Raw genomic sequence first — 15958 nt, 5'->3', positions numbered from 1 at the left:
GGGGTCACGTCTGGGTGGAGAAGCCCACGGTCTCGGCTTGGACACAGCCCATCAGAGGGAACCCAGAGCTGCACAGACCCCACGGTCGACCCCGGCCCGCCTTCCTCTGGATTTTCCTTGCCCTCCCGGACAGAGGGAGCAAATGGGCCTCCTCTCTTTCTCTCCCCACATCCATTTCTTCTTGCAAAAGGAAAGAACAGAACAGGAAAGGCCTCCGCCAGAGTGCTCCCTGGGTGGACGAGAGGAAACAGCGAGTGCATCTTCACCCCTCCACCCGCCCCCGCGGGTTTCGGGCAGGGCCCAAGGCCGGGCCCTGCTGCTGCTGGCCTTACGTTGCAGAGGGAGTGCGTCCGGTGTCGAGGGGAGTTGATGTCGCTTGGCGTGGACGACCGGTCGCCTTCTGCGGCAGATGCGTCGGAGATGACAGAGGGCTGTCGGGAGTGGCAAGGGCTCACCCTGACCGCTGGAAAGCAGGGACGGTTGAGAAGTGAGGGATGGGGGGGAGTGTCCTCACCACCGCTGCCTTGCAGGTGACTCCACCAATGCCCCCAATGTACAGATGAGAACACTGAGAAGTAGAGGGGACGCCTGCCCAGCTTTACGCCCCTCTATTCCACAGCCCACGCATGGTCAGAGAGCAGCTTCCAGAAGAATCTCCCACCATGGCCTTGGGATCCACTTAGGCACCCTCTTCAAGAGGGAGAGGAAGAGGCGGAGTTTCCAGGGACTTCAGTGACTATCCCCACAATGCTGCCAACTCCTGGACGATCCCTAAACCTGCTGGTACACGCCAGCTTCCCAAGCCAGAAGCCTCGAGGCCACCAGCAGCTCCTCTCTTTCTGCCACACCTGGTCATCACTAGGGCTTCTCAACACAACCCCAAACTTGCCCACTGCTGTCCCCCTGAGCCCAAGGCTCACACTGCAGGGAGACCCAGCCACCTGGTCACCCTGGGGGGAAAACTGCACGCTGCTCGTCCTGGCTGTGGGGGCCGGAGCGGATACAGCCTGGCCCACCCTACCAGCCTCTGACAGTGCCCGACACATGCCATCCCCCTCCTGCCTCCGTCTTTGCTGGCCCTGCTGCCCGCCGGGCACCTTCTTGTCTTTCACGCCTGTCCTGAAAGAGGCCTTCCTCAATGACCGGCCCTCCCACTGTCTCGTTTCCCCATCAAAGCACCTGTTTTCTGTCCACTTCCCTCCCGGCACTAATTACCATCCGTCGTCATTCTGTGAGCTGGTTTAGGCACATGGTGTTGACTGTCTTCACACCTACGTCAGCTCCATGAGGACGGGCACCCTGGGGTCTCATCCATACTGAACCCGAGCTCACGGTGCTTGGCCCAGAGTAGGTGCTCACTCAATAGTCGTTGACTGAAAGGCTCAGCTGGAGGCCTGCACCAGACTGCACCCAGAAGACTGCCTTCCTGGGGGCAGGCGCAGGTGTTGGGTAGAGGAAGCATGTTGTTCGGCAAGACTGACTGAGCGCCTACTATGTGCAGGTAGCATGTGAGCAGGTAGGGCTATACTACTGAGAAAGACAGTCCTTGCCACCAGTGCCGTAAGGCTGGGCTGGGGTGGGGTGGGCTGGGGTAGTGGCACGGAGGGGCTTTGGAGCCAGAACTTGGGTTCCCAACTAGGTGATGTGACAGCAGGATTTTGGGGCTCCAAAGGCTGCCTGCCCCCAACCTGCATGTCACACAAAGGCAGCCACTCACAGGAGTGACAGAGAATGGAGCCAGGTGGGCCACAGGCGTGCAGAGGAGTTTGGGGCCTGTACTATAGCCAGTGGGTGTGGATGCGGCCCAGAGGCTGGGCCCTTCCTCCGCCCGGTGCCTACAGTGAACAGCTGTGACATTTATTTCCAGGCCTTCTCGCACATTCTGTGGTTGTGTGGAGCTGTCAATCAAGGAGCTCAGCTGTCTCCCAGGCTGGAGAATCATTGTATCAGCTACCTAGACACAGTGATTGGTCCTGGGGTGGGCATGTGACTTAGGATGGCCAATCAGAATCCTTCTTCGGGATTTGCCTAGGACATAGAGCTAGTTCCCCCTTCTCAAGGCTTTTGAGCTGTAAGCTAAAATCCTGGAACTACTGGGGACTGTTTTGCTGCCTTACGGAAAGAGACAAATTCAAGATGAGGCCAACGGGGGGCAGAGCTGAGAGACAGATGGACGCAGGTATTGTCTAACACGTGGGGTGCACCGTGTCTGAGGTCCACCTTTTGGACTGTTCAGTTACCCGAGCCCGTGGCTTCCGTTCCACACTCCCCTGAGCAGCTATAGTGCAAATGGGGGGGCTGCCTTCCCCACGGGGCCAGAGCCCCCACAGTCGTGCTGGGCCGGGACTCACCTTGCCGGTCTGCAGGGTGGGGGGGATGTGAGTGGTAGAGAGTCTGCTGGCTCTGCCGGATGGCTGCCGTCAGCGGCAGGTCCGCCTGCACCACCCACTCCTGGTTGCCGTTGAGCACCGTCTCGCCCGGCATGGCGAGTGAATGCCGCTTGGGGACATCCTTGGTCAGCGTAGCTAAGGACTGCTTGGCCTGGAGAGACAGCCAGGAGACAGGCAGGGGATGACGTGACCAAGGGGGAGTCTTGCCCTGCTGCCTGGCCATCACCCACCATCACGAGAAACCCATGAATCGACCTGTGCACCAGGGCATCTGCGGAGCTGCATCGAGTGCCCATCAGTAAGTTGAGCACCTGCATGGCAGGCCTCACCTGGGGGCTCACCTGGGTTTCACCCCTTAGTTCCTGACACCACAGAGTGAGACTGGCAATAGGCAAAGAAAGGGGGGCAAGCACACACTCATCACCCACTCTTTGGGGCTCTCCAAGGACTAGCTGGGACTTGAAGGGCAGTATAAGAAAATGGTGTTTTGGTGTCCATCCCCTCATAGCTCCCCCCAAATTCAGCCTGTGGTCTCCCCTTCACGAGGTGCTCTGCAATGCAGGAGGAGGACAGGGCAAATCCTCAACCTGGCTCTCAGGGTCACCCAATGAGAATGCAGGGGACACAGGGACGCCCAGGGACCAGTGTGGGGCTGGGTTGGGGGGGGACAGGGGAGACACAGCTCTTCCTTTCTCTCTATCTGGTGACTGAGGTCTCTTAGCTTTGCGTTACCTTCCCCAGGATACGCGGGGTTTTATTAGAAATAATCTCAAATTATTTTGGGGAGAAAAAGGGCACATGTTAGAAATGTATTAATGTCTATTCTTTTCATCACGGTCAATGTCTACCTCCCAAAGGGCTTCCCAGGCTCATGCTGGGGGCGGGGGACACAAAGAGGGCCCCAGGGCCCCGCACTAAGATCTCCAGCGAATCCACCGGGGTGCTGGCCGCGCCCGGGATGAGCACAGATACAAGAAAAACCTTCATCTCATCTCTCCTGCCCCAGAACTTTCCAGACTTTGCCTAAGGCCTTGGGCTCTTCCTGGTAGAGCAGAGATTCCAGCTGATAAATGGATAGTCCAAGGCCAAGGGCCTGACATGCCCGCAGCACACTATGTTATTTCTGAGCCTCAGTTTCCACATATGCACAATGAGAAGCCTGGACCGAGCAATCGACAGGGTTCTCTCCAGCTCAGAATCCCAGGAGTCTGTGAAATCACCCCCCTTCTACCACCAGCCACCGGGGCATATGAACCTATCAGGCAGAAGGAAGTCAAATTGAGGGTGTCAGCCCCACCCTCAAGCCCAGTAATAATCTCCTCTGTCCCTTAGAAAACCTTCAGTGCGACAGCCCGACTCACAAGGAGAGGAGAAATCAGAGGCTCAGAGACATTAAGTGACTTCGCCAAGAGCGCACAGCAGGCACACATCCAGGTTGGGCTCCAAGCCTGGGTGTCTGGCTGTGAGCCCCTGGGGGTTCCACGGTGCCCACGCTGTGCTGGGACCAGGAAACAAGCAGCCTTCGTGATGCAGACTCAGTCCACGAGGCAGAGAGTGGGGTGCGTCTAGTCCCCAGGGAATCCCCAGCCACAACCCCAGAAGCACTGGGCGAAAACCTGCGGGACAGCTGGAAGCAGGCCTCTCTGTTAGCACCGGGGGACCTGGTGCTAACTCAGAGCCAGAACAACGGAGCCTTCCCTCTGCTGAGGGAGTGAGTGAGGCCGGGTGTGTCCTAGAGCTGCCCCGTGCCTGCAGCAGCACCAGCTCCGTGAAGAATCGCGTCTCCGGGACCCCCGCACCTCCCTCGGGACCACCTCTGCTTTCCCCTGCAGGTGCTCGTGTGTCTGGGCCCTCCATCCTGGCACCGCTCCTTGGGGGCAGCTGCTCCTGGGGGGCCGCCCCGCTCCTTTCCTCCCACCTGATCCATCTTGGCTGCCCCTAGGGTGGACACTGGAGACAAATGAGCACCCACGTGGGTTTGCCGCCCTGCGGTGATGAGACCTCAGCTCTGCCCTCTGGCAGCACTGCTGGGCTGCAACATGGGAAGCACGGGAAGTCCAACCTACCCTTGAAACAAGCCGCCTCCTACGGCGGCACAGGAAGCGGCCTGGGTAGGGTCACTCTCCTGTCCCCACAGGCTTTCTTCTCCCAAGTGGAGCCTTGCCCACTGGGGACTTAGAATGGCACCTTCCATTCAGCAGGCTGTTTGACGTCACCACTACCTGATAACTGGGAGGTCCCCTATGGCTGGTCCTGCAGGATGGAGTGGTTTACCTGGGAGTTCTGAAGCTCAGGGCCCTCTCCCAAACTGCCCATCACGATGCTGAACCTCTGACACGGAGCCACAACACAGGGGTGAACTGCAGGCAAGGCACGCAGCGTCTTATTTAAACCCTGCCCGCCTGTTGGGCACTGTCACGGCCCGCTCCCAGCGGCAAGTCACACGGCGTTTCTGCCTAATCTCTCCCATTAAATGCAGTAAGACACTGGGAGCTCTGACGCCCTCTTCTCATCTCTGAACCCCGAGTTTGGAGCTCCTGGGAACTGGTGAGTTGCTCTAACATCCCCACGTAACAAAAGCCAAAACATATCTTGGTTCAGACTCCACTTCTACAACTTAGTTGCTGTGTGACCTCGAGCAAGTTAGTCCATGACTGAGCTTCAGGGTCCTCACTGGTAAGATGGGAAAACCGAGAGGGAACATGTCTATGGAAGTAGCGCCCCCTGGAGTTGTGCAATGAGAGGGCCCGGCATAGCACTTTGGAGCTTGGGCTCTGAAACCAGACTGCCTGGGTTTGGTCCCAGCTCTGCTGCTTCTTAGCTGGGGGCTCCTAAGAGAGGCCCCTCGCCTCTCCATGCCTTTGTGCCCTCGTCTGCCCAGTGGGAGTAACATGGCTGTAGTGGAGGGTGCTTGGCCCATGGTACAGATACTCAGGAAATGTAAGTGTTATTACGAAACAGTATCTATTTCACAGGCAGGAGCCAGACGTGTAAAGATTCATGCAAAGGCCCAGGATATTATTTGGCCCACTGTCATATTCAATAGCAGCAGCCACGGTTTGGGATTATTTACGTCCTCTCTAAGATCAGGGGATAAAAGCCGGGAGGCGGAAGGGGGAGAGCAGTGCAGGGCGCTGCCCTCGCCCATCCCTGGGTCAGGCCCCCAGACCCCCAACTGCTTGCAGGGTCTGCTGGTCTGGAGGCCAGGGCGTGTGTCCATGTCAGAGAGCGAGCCTGGCCCCGAGGGAGGCTGAGTCCTGCTAACCCAAATCCTTCACCGGCTTTTCAAGGGATTCCTCCCCATCTGGGGAATGTGTCTCCAGGCCAAAGGATGGGAGGAGCTGGGGTAGGAACTTTCCGAAGCAGGAAACTGGCTGCTGACCTCCACCTTCCCACTGTGCCTGTGGGCTCCTGACTTCCTCCAGTGCACACCTGCCCATGTGCTTACACTGGCCAGAGCTGCGTTCTGGGGCTTGCAACCCAAGCATGGAGGCTGCATGCAGGAAGGTCCCTGCCCTCTGGCCTCACCCTGGCCAGCGGAGCAGTAGCTGGAGCTGGACAGCACCGCCTGGGGCAGGCAGCCCTGGCGGCCTCCAGGTGCTGAAACCCTGCAGATGGTGGGCAACAGAGGGGACCTCCAACCAGGTGTCTCTCTGCTCACAGGGCACCGGAAAGACCTGGGAGAACAAGGGCCTTGCTTCACCCCACACCAGGGGAGCCAGCACTGTGGAACTCACCTCCACACCATGAGGGGACTGTCCCCTGATGGCCGCAGCTTCTTCCTGCCCTGGGCAGTTGTCACCACTAGGGGTCAGCATCGGACAAGGGGACCCAGGAGGCAGCACTAAAGTGGTCCCAAGACGGACCCATGGACCCTGACCAGGCGGACCCTGACCAGCCAGGGGCCGTGGTCCTGAAGGGGGTGAGCACAGAGAACCTCTGTGTCTCCTCGTATCAGACTTGCCACGCACAGGCGCCATGCTAAGCGCTTCCCTTGCGTCATTCCACTGAAACGCCCTCACAGCGCCCTGTGAGAAGGGTCCTGCCCAAGGTCACACAGCCACAGGGTGATGGGGACTGGACTTGAACCCAGAACCCATGGCTGTAATGGCACTGTTAGCTCACCTCAGTGCTCTGCAGGGTCTCCCCACCCCTCGGGGGCTCCCCAGAGTTTCCCAGCCACCTTGTGGGGCAGACTGGATGGGATAAAGACCCTCAGCCCCACCCCAGTACCAGATAAAGGGCAGCAAAGCCCAGAGAAGTTCATCGAGCTGCCCAAGGCCACACAGGAGCAGCCAAAACAGAACTCAGGGCTCCGGACCTCGGTTTTTCCGCCAGGCCCCCTGAACACAGCACCTGGGCTCTGTTCCCACATGGGCGCTGTGTACCACGGCAGAGAACAGAGCATTTGGAAGTATTCTGAAGGTTGTAGATTAGAACAAAGTTTCCCTTGATGACCCAAGGAAGTCATTCTCACTATAGATGAAAATAGGGCCAAAAAAAAAAAAAAAGGAAAAAAACCTCACTTGTAATCCTAGTACCCAGAGATAACCATTGTTAATGTTTTTGGTGTATTTCCTCCTAAGTGTTCTCCTAAACAATACATATATTTTAAACAAAAATGGGCTTTTATTTTTATAGTAGTCTGGGGAATGCGGAAGAGTGGATGGTCTCCCAGCACCCCATGCCCCAGGCCCGGGCAGGTGGGAGAAAGGCCCCACATTCTGAGCCCTGGCAGATAGATGGGTGAAGAAGATGCCAATCATCACAGACCCCACCCCAGCCCCACCCCTCCTAGGTCCTGCTCTGCTTCAGGATTCTTGGATGAACCAAGATCAGCGCCCTGTCTCCCAACACAGCTGGTACCTGAAGGGGAGGTTAGGAGGGGAGGGGTCTCACCATGGCCAGCTCAGCCTCCAGCTCCTTCATCCGGTTGTCCTTGAGGTCCAGCTGGGAGCGCAATGCCGTGGCGTGGTCCGTGGCCTCCTTGGCTTGGCGCCGAAGCTCCCACTTCTCCCGCTCCAGCAGGTCCTTCTCCTTAGCCAGAGCTTTGACGGCGTCCTCGCTCTCCTGCGGGGGGAGAACGCCAGGGCATCACCATGGGCACAAGCCAGACAAAAATTCCTGCACTGTGGAGCTTAACTGAAGCCCTACTGTGCGCTCGCTCTATGTGAGCAGGGATGTGCCACGCTCACTCATGTGCACACCCGGGCCCCAGAATAGCAGCCTGGCAGAAAGCCCCTGACAAATCCCGCCGACGAAGCGAACCTGCAGGACTCAGGTCAAAGGCCGTCATATGGAGGCTGTGACAACGCGGGTGAGGTGAGGACACACTTCCTGTGTCACTAGCCCCCTGCTTCTCGGTGTGCTCTGGAGGAGGTGGTGCGGGGACCATCCCTTCCAGGACGTGTCCTTGGCACTGGCACCCTGGGGTCAGGATGCCTGGGTGTGAGTCTCAGGCCAGCCCATTGCAAACTGCGGGCCACCAGCTACGTTGTTTAACTCCCTGAAACCCTGACCACTTCACTTGTGAGACAGCGACAATCCCACTCCCCAGGGCGATCGATGGCTTCAGGAGGGACCCGCGATGCAAGACGAGAGCAACTGTTACTGAGTCACCTCTGGGAGCAAGGAGCCATTCTACCACTGCTTATTTCTCCTTTCTCTTGGGACTGGCTCGTGGACAAGAGGCTGCTTACAAAATGTCCTTGAATTAGGAGGAAGGTCCACTAGGACCCTCAGGATCATTTTTGTTTCTATGTCTCTTTGCAGGCACTGGCTCCACCAGTCACAAGCAGACTGAGGGCTCTGGGCTGGGGGAGGCTGGTAGGTGCTTTCAGGCTTGGTGAGGACTCCTGACATGGCCCCGCCCCCTCTGCCAGGATCACCCGCCCTGGCAACGACTGTTGTGAATGTTCTGTACACACATCAAGTGTGGTGCTGCAGGTTTTAGGTGCGTTAGGATATATATGTATGTATAGATATACGAGTACATATATCTTAAACCCTCACCAGAGCATTTTAGAGAGAGAGAAAGGGAGACACGGAGACAGAGAATGTGAGAGAGAAACATCGACCAGCTGCCTCCCCAACTGGGGATCAAACTTGCCACTTAGGCACGTGCCCTGACTGGCAATCGAACCCACAACCTTTTGGTACACGGGACAACACTCCAACCGAGTCCCCGGCCACAGTGTGCACTATGACATTCAAACCTCACCACCACCTACGAGGTGCAGTAACTCCCCCAGCCCCGCAGACAGTGCGGTGGAGGTCCTGGTCCTTGCCGGGAATGGAGGCAGGAAAGGAACAGAAAGGAGACCTGCCTCGGAGTTCGGAACCACTGGGGGGCGGGGGCGGCTGGAATCATGGGGTAGGATTTGGCCTCCTCGGTCACTTCCTCAGGAACCTCCTCCAGGCGCTCCTCAACGTCCTCCTCACCCACAGCCAGTCAAGCCATCTGCCCTCTGAACCACAGCCTTGGTGGCTTGGCACGCTTTGCACGACCACGTCACGGTGGCTACGGAGTCTCTAGGTGATAGGATTTCTCTGTTCCACTATAATTTCATGGGACCGCTGTCGTGTATGTGGTCTGTCACTGATCAAAACACCATTACGTGGCACATGTTTTTGTTCCACCAAAATTCACATGTTGGAATCCTAAAGTCCAATGTGGTGGTTCAGGAGGGGGGACCCCTGGGAGGTGCTGAGGTCATGAGGGTGGTGCCCTCATAAAGGAGACCCCGCAGAGCTCCCACGCCCTTCTGCCGTGTGAGGTCACAGTGACAAGTCTGAGGCCTGGAGGATGACCAAGAACACAGGCCGTGGCGGGCTCCCTCTCCTCCTCTCTGCTTCCACAGATATCCTCCTTACTGCCACGTCTTGTCTACAAGTGACAGGCCGGGAGAGGCCAACAGTTACTCCCAAGGGACCCGCTCACCAACTGTGAAGGACGCAGGCAGTGGAAGCTGGGGCCCTGCTGCTCGGGCTGGGGGCTCCCGGGATGGCTGAAAGCCCCAGGCCGCAGTCAGAGGCTGTGGGCGGCCTGGCCCAGGGACCTCTGCTGGCCTTGGTCCATCAGGGGGACGGAGAGGCCTGCACGTGTGGGCGGTGAGAGGGGTCGGGGCGGGCGAAGACCAGGGTGGCCTGCAGGGAGGATGAGGCCTCTCAGCTCAGAGGCAGCACCCCCGAGTGCATGCGTGTAACTGGCCTGCTGCCCCTGGCGGTTCGAGGAACCCATCGAACCTTCTTCCGTGGCCAGCAAAGCCTAACACACCTGCAGCCTCCATTTTCTCCTCAGAGTACATATGAGCCTTGGTCACAGCCCTTGCCGTACGGTGTCATGTACGTGAAGAGCAGTCTTCCACGGTGTTTCTGCCCTGCCCACCAGAAAGTTACAACTCTTACCCTGCAGATACGGTGGCTCACTAGGGCCTGCTCAGTTGCGGGGACTGACTCTTTTTTTTTTAAGAGTTGGTACCCTCTTCAGCATGTCCATACCACATACAACAAATTCCTCAGTTACCTGACTTAAACTCCTGCTCACCCCACAGAGCCCAACTCACAGTCACCTCCTCTGGGAAGCCTGCCAAGACTGCTTCCCTGCATGTAGAATTTCCATCTGTCTCACTGGTGCCCTGCAGCTCTCTCTTCACACATTTATTACAGTAGTATTAGCAAGGTGCATAGCTAATGTTTAGTGAGCGCTTACTACGCACTAGGCACGAGACCGAGTGCTCCACATTCATCATCTCGGACAGTCCTTATCACAGCTCTCCAAGGTCTGCACCACATGCTCTGTGCAGCAGATGCGGAAACGGAGGCTCTGAAAGGCTGAGATGTCCAAGGGCACATATGTGGGGAGCTGGGATCTGAACCTGGGCCGGCCTTTATCCAGAGTCCCCACTGTCACCAACTGAGCCACCCTGTCCAGGCATGTTCCATTTCAGTGCCCGGGCCGGGTCAGACACGTCGAAGGCCTCCCTGGGGTGCATGAGGTGACACGAGCAGAGAGTCTGTGCTCTGGGATTCGAGAGGCCACCCGGTGCACAGGGCGGTGGGGAGGGGAGCTGGTGTCTGCGGAGGGGAGGGGGTGGGGAGGCTGGGCCTCTGACCTTGCGGTGCTGCTCGTAGTTCCGGATGAAGTCCCGCAGCTGCTCCTCGCGGCTCTCCAGCGTGGCGTACAGCTGCTGCATCTGGCTCACCAGGTCTGTCTTCTCGCCCTTGAGGCGCTTCCGGTCGGCTTTCATGGCTGGGGGACGGGAGAGAGAGTGGTGAGTTCCAGAGATCCCAGCTGACTGTCAGCCCTGAGAGCTGAGAAGGGACCCTATTTCTAACCCCCTTTTAACAGATGAGGAAACAGCATTCAGAAAGATGAAGCTTCTCTCCCAAGCTCCCATGCCAGTCAGTGGCATTCTCGTGATTTGAACCCAGATCTGTCTGTTCCTAGAGTCCCTACTGTCACCTCTCAGTTTTATTGACCCAACCAGGGGAGCAAGTCCTTGATTAAATGTCTATCCCTGCTCTGAACTGCTAGGTCCCCGGTGTGAAGGAGCTGGGGGCCTGGTGGGCCTGCGACCCCCACGGCCCAGAAAGCTGGTGGCTCCCTGATCCTGTGGTAGTGACCCCGGGGCTCACCTGAGCCCACCAGCACCAGCCAGCCCAACCCACCAGTCCATCACCTGTCCCATTTCCTCCACGGGAACAGCGTTTGATTAAAAACACGCAGCGGCGCATGATGCCACAAGCAAGAGCAACAGAGGAAAAAACGGATACCCTGAAATTCATCCAAATTAAAAGATTTTATCCTTCAAAGAACATCATCAAGAAAGTAATTTGACAACTCACGAAATAGGAGAAAATATTTGCAAATCATTATCTGATAAGGGTCTTATATCTAGAATACAAGTATGTAAAGAACTCTTACAGATCAATAATCAGCAGACAAATTTTAAAAAATGGGCAAAGGATCTGGATGGATACTTCTCCAAGAAATGGCCAATAAGCACATGAAGAGGTGCTTGACATCACTAGTCATCAGGGAAAGGCAAATCAAAACCACAATGAGCTACCACTTCTCACTCACTACAATGGCTAAAACAAAAAAGGAGACAATAACAAGTGTTGGCATGGATGTGGAGAGACTGGAACCATTGTACGGCACTGGTGGGAATGGAAGATGGTGCAGCTCCTGTGGAAAGCAGGCTGGCGGTTCCTCAATGATTAAATATTGAGTTACCCTGTGATCCAGCCATCCCACCCTCCAGCATGCGCCCAAGGGGAATGGAAACGTCAGTCCACACAAGTACTTGTAGGCAAATGTTCATAGTAGCATTAATCACAGTGGCCCGCAGGTGAAACCACCACATGTTCGTCAGCTGATGAATGCAGTGTATCCATCATTATTCGACAATAAAAAGAAGTAATGATTCATGCCACATCACGAATAAACCATGCAAATATGATGCCAAGTGAAAGAAGCTAGTCACCAGAGGTCACATACAGGGTGGGTCAAAGTAGGTTTACAGTTATGAGCACACGAAACAGTTTATTCTTGTATTACTATTTGTTAATTATTGTGTTATTTTCTGTATGAACAACTGCAAGCCTACTTTTGCCCCACCCTGTACTGTGCGACTTCATTTCTATGAAGTGTCCGGAGTAGGAAAGCCTATGGAGATGGAAAGTAGGCACAGAGTGGTTAAGACATTTGCCCAAAGTCACACAGCCACACCTGAACCCAGAGCCCACACACTCGATCCTACATTATGTTGTTTCTACAGTGAAGCCTCCAAACCCAGAGGGCCCCGGATCCACAGCCCGCTAAGGACAGTGACATGGGGTAAGCAATGGCTGTGCCACCCGACAAGGTCCTGGACACCCAGCCCTGCAAACTTGGCCTGAGGACCCTGGGCTCCTGCCCCAGTGCCCTTCTGGCGCTGCTGGATGGAGGTGGGGGGGCTCTATCCCCCTGCCCTTTGCCCTCCCTCACCCCCCTGCCTGCCCCTGGTAGAGCAGGGTGGAGGAAGGTTAACCAGGGCCACATCATCATGTATGAGGAGGCATGGGGAGACCCTGCCGTGGGGGCCCTGGGTCTCGGGCAGCTCTTTAAATGTCAGCTGAGCTTCCTGACTCCCATAGCCAGACCTGTACTCTTTGTGGCCAGCTCAGCCGAGCAGCAACTTAGGTCACCAAAGCCAGAATCCCAGACCCAAGGGACAGCAGAGCCCGTGGGGAGAGGACTCACTTGCTCCTCTGTCCTGTCAGGCAGTGGGTGGCCACACCAGGCCCCAGGGTGGGCGTGGGAGGGGGCAGAGCTGGGCTAGTTTTGTGCCCTGCACCCTAACATGGTGTGACCACGTCACCAGTGAGTTTCATTTTAACAAAACCCAACACCTAAAGACGTAACCTGGTCAGAAGGAACCTCCCGCAAGAGCTGGGGCCCAGCTGTCACCAAGGAATCGGAAATTTCCATCTGTCCCTTCTCATTCCATCCTGGTTGCGCTCCCTGTGGCAGAGGTGAGTGGGGTAGGTGGGTACCTGTACCATCCCATTTCACAGGGGAGGAAACTAAGGCCACATGGCTAGTGAACAGCAGAGCGGGCACCCGACTCCCAGTCTCAGGGAGGTTTTGGATCGGCGGGGTGTGAGAGGCAGAGGGAAGCCCTGTTGAGAGGAAGAGCTCCTAGGGAGGCTGATGACCCAAGCAAAGTACCACTGTGGCTTCTCAGGGGGGCCTTGGGAGGGCGTTTGTCCTTCAGTTGCAAATTGAACCCCCTGGGCTCTGACTGACCTTCTTCAGCTCCATCTGGCTGAGAACCAAACTTCAGACTCTGCTCTCAGTACCAGAGCTTTGCAAGGGGCACCCCCCACCCTTCCTGGTGCATTGCTGGACCTTCTGTCACCTTTGCCAAGTGGCCTTGGAGGGAGTAATGCTGCAGCCCCTTGCTGGCCCCCGCAGAACTCCTCGCTGCTCTAACCCTGCACCACCTCTGCACATGCTGGAGAGGCTGTGTGTCACTCTCTGTCCATCAGTGGGGGGCTGCACATAAGCATGCATCCCTGTGTTGGTGGCCTCAGGGGTGGGGAAACTATGCCTCCCCCATCCACTGGGGGCTCCCTGAGAGCAAGGGCTGACCTCTGCCTTCAGATCAGTAGCTCCTCCCTAAAAGGAAAGTGAGAGCTCCCCCAAACTGTTTGATTAATAGTTAAAACACTCAGCTTCCCAAGCTCCCCTGCAGCTAGTGGGGGCATGTATCACAGTCTGGCCACTGTGCACACATAAGTCTACTGGGAAATCCACTGTGTTCTTTATAAAATAAGTTCACAGTATGCTGGCAGTTTCCCTTGCCTTTTGCCCTTTGTTTTCTTCCTGCTGGGCATATGGATGTGACATCCTGAGGCACAGCAGTCATCTTGTAAGCATAAGGATGAAGCCACAAGCTGAAATGGGGAGCCAAACAGACAGACAGAAGGAGCCTGGACTGCTGATGGCATCACCCAGGCCAGAATTCCTGACAACGGGAGAAAAACCACCCCCACTGTTCATGGGATTTCCCGTTACATGCAGCCCAGTGCACCCCTGACACATCAAGACAGGCTGTGAGAAGTGCTGGCACCTCCACTGCACAGGCTTCACTCCGGGCTCCCTTCCCACAAGCTCTCCTTGGGCGTCCCCGCTCTGCTTAACTCTGGGCTGAGAACCGAGAAAACACAAAAGTGGAATTCCTGGGAATGAATGCCAGGTGAAGACCACCTAATAACAAGGAAAGGCAACTTGGGAACCACCGTGTGAATGAAGCTGCCGCCACACTGTCCCCCAGCTTTTCTGAAGCCGTATTTCCACAACCTGCTCACGAAACCTCCCACGAAGGAGCAGGACCTGGGGCACTGGGGACTCCTGCACCGGTGAGGTGGACAAGAGGGCGTGTGGCTACCCACTGAGCCTGAACAATGTGGCTGCGTTGCCCCCATCACACGGGGTCCGGTATTGCAACTCTTAAGAAAAGGAGGAGGTGGAGCAGGACAGACCCCCTAAGAAATGCTTTCAGCTACAAGCACACAGCTGTGACCACCACCCAACGAAAGGCTTCCTTCTGCCCTTCATCATAGGTGTGCTTTTGTTTCTCTCTTCCCAAGCCATTGTGACATTCTCCAAACGTTCCTAACACAAGCGGAGGTCTGCGAGGCATGACTGGCCCTCTCTGCCTGGGCAGAGGCCCAGCAGTGCTCTGTTCACCTTCCCAGCCATCGGCTTCGCCCAGGCGTGTCCCAGTCCAGCAGCCAGCCCAGTGGAACCACTGCCATGGTGACAGGTGATGTCACGCACGGCAGGGTCACGGAAGGAGACAGTCTGGCTCCTCGGAATGTGGGGACCCTGGGGTGGGAGGAGGGTGTGTGCGGAGGGAATCTATTTTTCTAACTCCGAGGAGGCCGGATGCATACGTGAGACGAAAGTCACTGGGGGCCCGGCTACAGCCCAGGCCGAGGGTACTTCTCTGGGGATGTCACTTTTCTCAAGCTTCTGAGGTGGGCCTGGCCACAGCAGACCCCTAATGCAGATGTGGGGCAGCGTGGGGCAGCGTTGGTCGTGTAACTTCTGCAAATGTAACTCTTGGCTGGGGACACCAGAGAGAGGAAGTCTCTGCATTGACCCCTCTCCCCTCGGGCAAAGCAGACCCTCACGTCCAAGCCCCAGGCAAGGGGGCCACAGCTGGCATTTGAAGAGAACAAGACAGGTTAATCCTGAGCTTCTGGGGGCTGGGGACCTGGAAGGGAAGGGGTTTTACAGGGTGCTTTTGAGCACAAGGGATGTCTCCTTACTCACCGAGGCAATGCATGCAGTGAGAACCTTGCTGGGGAGGGAGGGGCCAGGTTCTCAGCTCCCTCCTCTCTGAGCCTCAGTTTCCCCCAGCATGAACGTGCTAGACTCTGTGAGCTTCCCTTGGCTTCTGAGATCCTAGGACACTTCGCCTTGATGGCTGCCCCCCGGCCCCCACGCATGTCAATGGCCGTCATCAACACCACACAATGGGGCAGGATGAGCATCGACCTGGGGTCAGAGGTTCTGTCCCTGCTCTGAGACCTTGAGCAAGTCGCTTACCTCCCCAGGCCTCAATTTCCTAGACACTAAAAGGGTCCCCACGTGCCAGGCACGGCACTTTTCGAAGCCCTTTAGGGGTGTTTTTCACTTAATTCTCACAACCCCCTCAAGTCATTTCAGGTAACAGACAAGGAAGCGGGCACCAAGGGAGGTCAAGGAGCCTGGCCAAGCAGTGAGTGGCAGTGCCCACTTGGCCCCAGCACCCACCAGGCCTGCTAGCCCGCTGCTCTGCTGTCTCCACAAGCTACTGCCAACCCCCAAGCAACCCTGCACAGCCCGGCCGGCCTCACACGCTCCTCGGAGCAGGTGCTGGGGGTGGGTCCCGTGCAGAAGGAGACTGAGGCTCAAAGGGTCCACCTCCTCATCAAGACCCGCACAGCTCAAGTGGTGGGCCCTGGCCTGGTATCCCTCAGTCTGACTTTGAACCCTTCATATACTCCTTCATTAACCCCATGGAAGCACCCTG

At 56.7% G+C, this 15958-nt stretch overlaps 1 protein-coding gene across 8 annotated transcripts in view; it reads right to left on the bottom strand.

The window, feature by feature from the left end:
- The window catches only part of KAZN (kazrin, periplakin interacting protein), a 386173-nt gene that overhangs the window by 39506 nt on the left and 330709 nt on the right, over positions 1-15958 (bottom strand). For 6 of the 8 annotated variants that reach the window (XM_053920000.2, XM_053920001.2, XM_053920002.2 and 3 more), the window contains 4 exons: positions 10505-10641; positions 7290-7460; positions 2352-2541; positions 333-463 (listed from right to left, as the gene is read on the bottom strand). In XM_053920000.2, the coding sequence (XP_053775975.1) occupies positions 333-463; positions 2352-2541; positions 7290-7460; positions 10505-10641 (629 nt within the window). The remainder of the gene's footprint in view (positions 1-332; positions 464-2351; positions 2542-7289; positions 7461-10504; positions 10642-15958) is intronic. The other 2 variants (XM_045190540.3, XM_045190539.2) reach the window with 1 other exon arrangement.

The sequence above is a fragment of the Desmodus rotundus genome, chromosome 3, assembly GCF_022682495.2.
Source record: "Desmodus rotundus isolate HL8 chromosome 3, HLdesRot8A.1, whole genome shotgun sequence".
In the NCBI taxonomy this organism is placed as follows: Eukaryota; Metazoa; Chordata; class Mammalia; order Chiroptera; family Phyllostomidae; genus Desmodus; species Desmodus rotundus.
This window is presented reverse-complemented; position numbering and strand designations above follow the sequence as displayed.